At 36.4% G+C, this 5,531-nt stretch overlaps 1 protein-coding gene across 1 annotated transcript in view; it reads left to right on the plus strand.

Moving 5' to 3' along the window:
• Positions 1–577: 577 nt before the first annotated feature.
• LOC111083843 overlaps positions 578–5,531 on the plus strand; it is a gene marked incomplete at both ends in the record, with an annotated part of 11,434 nt that continues 6,480 nt past the window's right edge. The window contains one exon of the mRNA XM_022380542.1: positions 578–850. Within this exon, the coding sequence (XP_022236250.1) occupies positions 578–850 (273 nt within the window). The remainder of the gene's footprint in view (positions 851–5,531) is intronic.

Below are 5,531 nucleotides of genomic sequence, written 5' to 3' on the forward strand. Positions count from 1 at the left end.
AAAAAAGACTTACTTATTGAATTGAACTACTTAAAGATCATACACTATCTAGAGGTTTCAACCTTAACATCATAGATAAGGCTTGTATCAAACTTAAAAACAGTGAAAAATATTACGTTACCCTAAACTTTCACCTATCAACAACAAATTTGTTTCATTCCTTTTTGTGCCAGAAATTGCTAATGAAATCACTATCCTATTTAATAATTTGAGCACTGGTGTAAAAACTGTATTCAAACCTTTACATAAAATTAATATCTTATTACCTAACCCGCAATAATACCTATTAAAGAAACAAAAAATAGGTATGTATATACTATCACATGTGAATATGGAAATACATAGGACAAACGTCACGTTCCTTACCAACCAGACGCAAAGAACCCCAAGGTCACATGCGTTGAGGTGAATTTCAGACAATTATTTTAACATATTAAATATAAAACAGGTCACAAAATACTTTGGGATGAAATTCTTCTCCTACACCAACCAAAAACTAAAAGGAACTGTCTAAAAAGGTCTAGTACTTGAATGTGTTTAGTATTCATCTTTAAGCTCTTAACATAATTTTTTTCAGTTGGATGTGCGCCAGAAGGGAAAGCTTTCATTCGAACCTCGTCTGTTATGTTAGCAGTTAGTGTCTACACGGGGTCTGATGACTACTTAGTTTTACCTAAGACCAATCCAAGCCAATGCTACAGATTGTGTTACGACAGTGAAGATTGTAAGGCCTACTTCGTGGATTACATGAATTACTCTTGCATACTAACCAAAAAAGATCACTTGACTATCAGGCCACAACTAAAACCACATTTCGCTGGAAGTTACCACAGGAAAATCTGCCTATCAGGTATGTCTTTCGTTAGCTGGAAGCTACCACAGGAAGATCTGCCTATCAGGTATGTCTTTCGTTAACCGGAAGTTACCACAGGAAGATCTGCCTATCAGGTATGTCTTTCGTTAGCTGGAAGTTACCACAGGAAAATCTGCCTATCAGGTATGTCTTTCGTTAGTTGGAAGTTACCACAGGAAGATCTGCCTATCAGGTATGTCTTTCGTTAACCGGAAGTTACCACAGGAAGATCTGCCTGTCAGGTTTGTATTTCGTTAACCGGAAGTTACCACAGGAAGATCTGCCTGACAGGTTTGTCTTTATCTGGAAGTTACTACAGGAAAACCTGCCTATCAGGTATGTCTTTCGTTATCCGGAATTTACCATAGGAAGATCTGCCTGTCAGGTATATTCGTTATCCGGAATTTACCACAGGAAAATCTGCCTATCAGGTATGTCTTTCGTTAGCTGGAAGTTACCACAGGAACATCTGCCTATCAGGTATGTCTTTCGTTAACCGGAAGTTACCACAGGAAGATCTGCCTATCAGGTATGTCTTTCGTTAACCGGAAGTTACCACAGGAAAATCTGCCTGTCAGGTATGTCTTTCGTTAACCGGAAGTTACCACAGGAAGATCTGCCTGACAGGTTTGTCTTTATCTGGAAGTTACTACAGGAAAACCTGCCTATCAGGTATGTCTTTCGTTAACCGGAAGTTACCACAGGAAGATCTGTCTATCAGATATATCTTTATCTGGAAGTTACCATAGGAAGATCTGCCTGTCAGGTATATTCGTTATCCGGAATTTACCATAGGAAGATCTGCCTGTCAGGTATATTCGTTATCCGGAATTTACCGGGTTCAGAGTTTTCAGCCAGTTTTGGGCCAATGCTGTTGATGAAACTAACTCTATAGTGTATGTACATAATGAGTATTTTTTTCATGAATAATAAAAATTCCCTGGCATGTTTTTTGTGAGATTATTAAATGTAATTAATAAAGAGTTCCTAGCTTCAATACTGTTAGCCTAGACTTCTTGGATCACAGTACGAAACAAACAAGACTTGTGGATTTAACTCTGATGGTGTGTTGATTAAAATGAGTAGTGTTTCCCTTTATTTTAACATTGGTTTATTGGTTATAATGAGTAGTGTTCCCCTTGGTTTTAACACTGGTGTATTGGTTATAATGAGTAGTGTTCCCCTTGGGTTTAACACTGGTGTATTGGTTATAATGAGTAGTGTTCTCCTTGGTTTTCACACTGGTGTATTGGTTATAATGAGTAGTGTTTCCCTTGGTTTTAACACTGATGGTGGATTGATAATATTGAGTAGTGTTCCCCTTGGTTTTAACACTGGTGTACTGAACATAGTGAGTAGTGTTTCTTGTAGTTTTAACCCTGGTGGTGTGTTATATAAAGCAGAGTTGGCCATCTATTCTGGCGTTTGGTAGCCATTTGAATTAGTATTACGTGAAACCGACGTCAAACGAAAGTGACGTTTAACACCGCGTGTAGTATGGGTACCTTTTGTTAATCGTCCGTATTCCGTAGACCTGCATAACAAATGACGCACATACACGCCGCCACCCTGTCCCTGTGTGGCCAACAAAATAAATGGTTCGAAAGACTCGGGTACGTTTGCTAGAACTTGTATAAAAAATACTTGGTATTTCAGTGAGCTTTGAAAAACAATACTAGCGCAAAGTCGTTGTTTGTTGTTGTATAGGTCAAAAGTTAAGTCGCAACAAAACCGATAGAAAGTGAAAACCAGGATGTATAGGAAAAACTCGTGGCCTTGACCTCTGTTTCAAGCTGAAGACCATAAAAAAATAAATTGTGTCTGTCTTGGAAGAAGCAGGATTTGTTCTGTTGATTTTTAACTTTTGTTTTCAATAATTTATTTTCTCTGTAATTTAAAAAAATATGATGTTGCCAATGTATTTAATATATTTTATGATATCTAGATTTTCGCATGAAGTTATTATGATTAATGTCTTTAGTTGCTCTTTGGCCTAGAGCACTAGGCGTATGGTTTTCCGTAAAAAAAACAACAAAAAACAAAACAACAACACTGAACTCATCTCAACAAATTAAATAGGCTTAAATCATTTCATATAGTTTTTACCTTACACCTCTAATACAGCGAACTGAAGCCGACATCTTTGTTCTGTCGTGTCAGTTGTTCTGAGATTGTTATTTTGGTATTTGACAAATTTCTTTATGGTACGTGTGTTTCCGCATCACGAAACTTGTTATTCTTGGGAGACAGTATTAATTATCACTTTTTGATGTCCCTACATGGGAAATGTTGTCTCTAATTCCCTATTCCGCCGGCATATCGAACGGATAATAAGAATAAAGAAGTCAAGTATTATATGAAACGAGATACGGCTTATTTCTGTTTGTTTTTTAACACGATTCAACCTAGACTCACGTCCGTGTAGATGTCAGCATGATAAAGATATTTAGCGTTAATAAGTTCAAGGTAGTGTGTACAAATGACAGATTTTACAGAACGTCTAAGTTAACGTCTAGATACGTACGTTCTCTGAAATTATGTTCTTTACTTTTCCCTTTAGAAAAACGTGACAGGCAATGAATATATTATAAAATGTAGTTTCAAATGATATCATTCTTAATAAAATTAAAAAAAAGTAAAGCAACCAGTTCTGATTTATATATAAAATTTAAAAGCATGTATGTGTTCGCTTGTATAATGTTAATTAAGAGTTAGGACTAACTTTTTAAACATTCAGTATGTGGACAGTTAAGCCTAATTTTAGTTTGGTGAATTTATGTAAAGCCTCAGAAAAAGGTTCGTGAAGTATAATATTCAATAGGTAGGCGAAGAACGATTTATAAGGATAAAGAAAAGTTTTATTGACGGTGGAACGTATTACATTTTTCTACAGAACATTAGTCTACCTTTTTCAGGTATGACCTGTACTAAGTAATACAAGGTTTATATAAAGATACAAGGATTAAATGTGACGGAAATGATGTCAGCAGGTGACAGGATATCGATAAAGGCCAAGCCTGATCGAGTGTGTGAACAGTGGATAGACCTTGTCAAATATGGCTGATGTTGCTAGGGCTATTATAGCGGTTTAGCGAAATATCATTTGCTTTGATGATTTCTGTAGTTTCTAAACAGTCTCTCTTTTTTCTTTTTTAAAAAGGTCTAGTACTTGAATGTGTTTAGTATTCAGGAACTGTTTAAAAAGGTCTAGTACTTAACTGTGTTTAGAATTCAGGAACTGTCTAAAAAGGTCTAGTACTTGAATGTGTTTAGTATTCAGGAACTGTCTAAAAAGGTCTAGTACTTGAATGTGTTTAGTATTCAGGAACTGTCTAAAAAGGTCTAGTACTTGAATGTGTTTAGTATTCAGGAACTGTCTAAAAAGGTCTAGCACTTGAATGTGTTTAGTATTCAGACAGTTCCTGAATACTAAACACAGTTAAGTACCTGACCATTTTAAGCAGTTCCTAAATACTAAACACAGTTAAGTACCTGACCATTTTAAGCAGTTCCTAAATACTAAACACAGTTAAGTACTAGACCTTTTTAGACAGTTCCTGAATACTAAACACTGTTAAGTACCCGACCATTTTAAGCAGTTCCTGAATACTAAACACAGTTAAGTACCCGACCATTTTAGACAGTTCCTGAATACTAAACACAGTTAAGTACTAGACCTTTTTAGACAGTTCCTAAATTCTAAACACAGTTAACTACTAGACCTTTTTAGACAGTTCCTGAATACTAAACACAGTTAAGTACTAGACCTTTTTAGACAGTTCCTGAATACTAAACACAGTTAAGTACTAGACCTTTTTAGACAGTTCCTGAATACTAAACACAGTTAAGTACCTGACCATTTTAAGCAGTTCCTGAATACTAAACACAGTTAAGTACCCGACCATTTTAAGCAGTTCCTGAATACTAAACACAGTTAAGTACACGACCTTTTTACGCAGTTCCCGAGTAGGTTCTGAAAACAAATGTTAAATACACAATCAAATTATTAGTTGCTTTAACATTTACGTAGTTTAGAAAGTCATTTAATATCAATAACCACATACTGACAATCGACAGAAGTGTAGTTAATAAACTGAATGTTGTAGATACAGTTAAAGCTCTTATGATGTTCTGGTTTGTAACTACCCAACAACCTTGTTTTATTTACCTCTAGACTTCTGAGCTATACTATCTAACAGCCGATATTGGACTTATGGTCCATCAGGGCAGCGGGGGATCTAAAAATCAAACGCCAATATTTTGGTGTGAGCTATACTATCTAACAGCCGATATTGGACTTATGGTCCATCAGGGCAGCGGGGGATCTAAAAATCAAATGCCAAGATTTTGGTGTGAGCTATACTATCAAACAGCCGATATTGGACTTATGGTCCATCAGGGCAGCGGGGGATCTAAAAATCAAACGCCAATATTTTGGTGTGAGCTATGCTATCAAACAGCCGATATTGGACTTATGGTCCATCAGGGCAGCGGGGGATCTAAAAATCAAACGCCAATATTTTGGTGTGAGCTATACTATCAAACAGCTGATATTGGACTTATGGTCCATCAGGGCAGCGGGGGATCTAAAAATCAAACGCCAATATTTTGGTGTGAGCTATACTATCAAACAGCCGATATTGGACTTATGGTCCATCAGGGCAGCGGGGGATCTAAA

The sequence above is a fragment of the Limulus polyphemus genome, unplaced genomic scaffold, assembly GCF_000517525.1.
Source record: "Limulus polyphemus unplaced genomic scaffold, Limulus_polyphemus-2.1.2 Scaffold11544, whole genome shotgun sequence".
NCBI classification, from domain to species: Eukaryota; Metazoa; Arthropoda; class Merostomata; order Xiphosura; family Limulidae; genus Limulus; species Limulus polyphemus.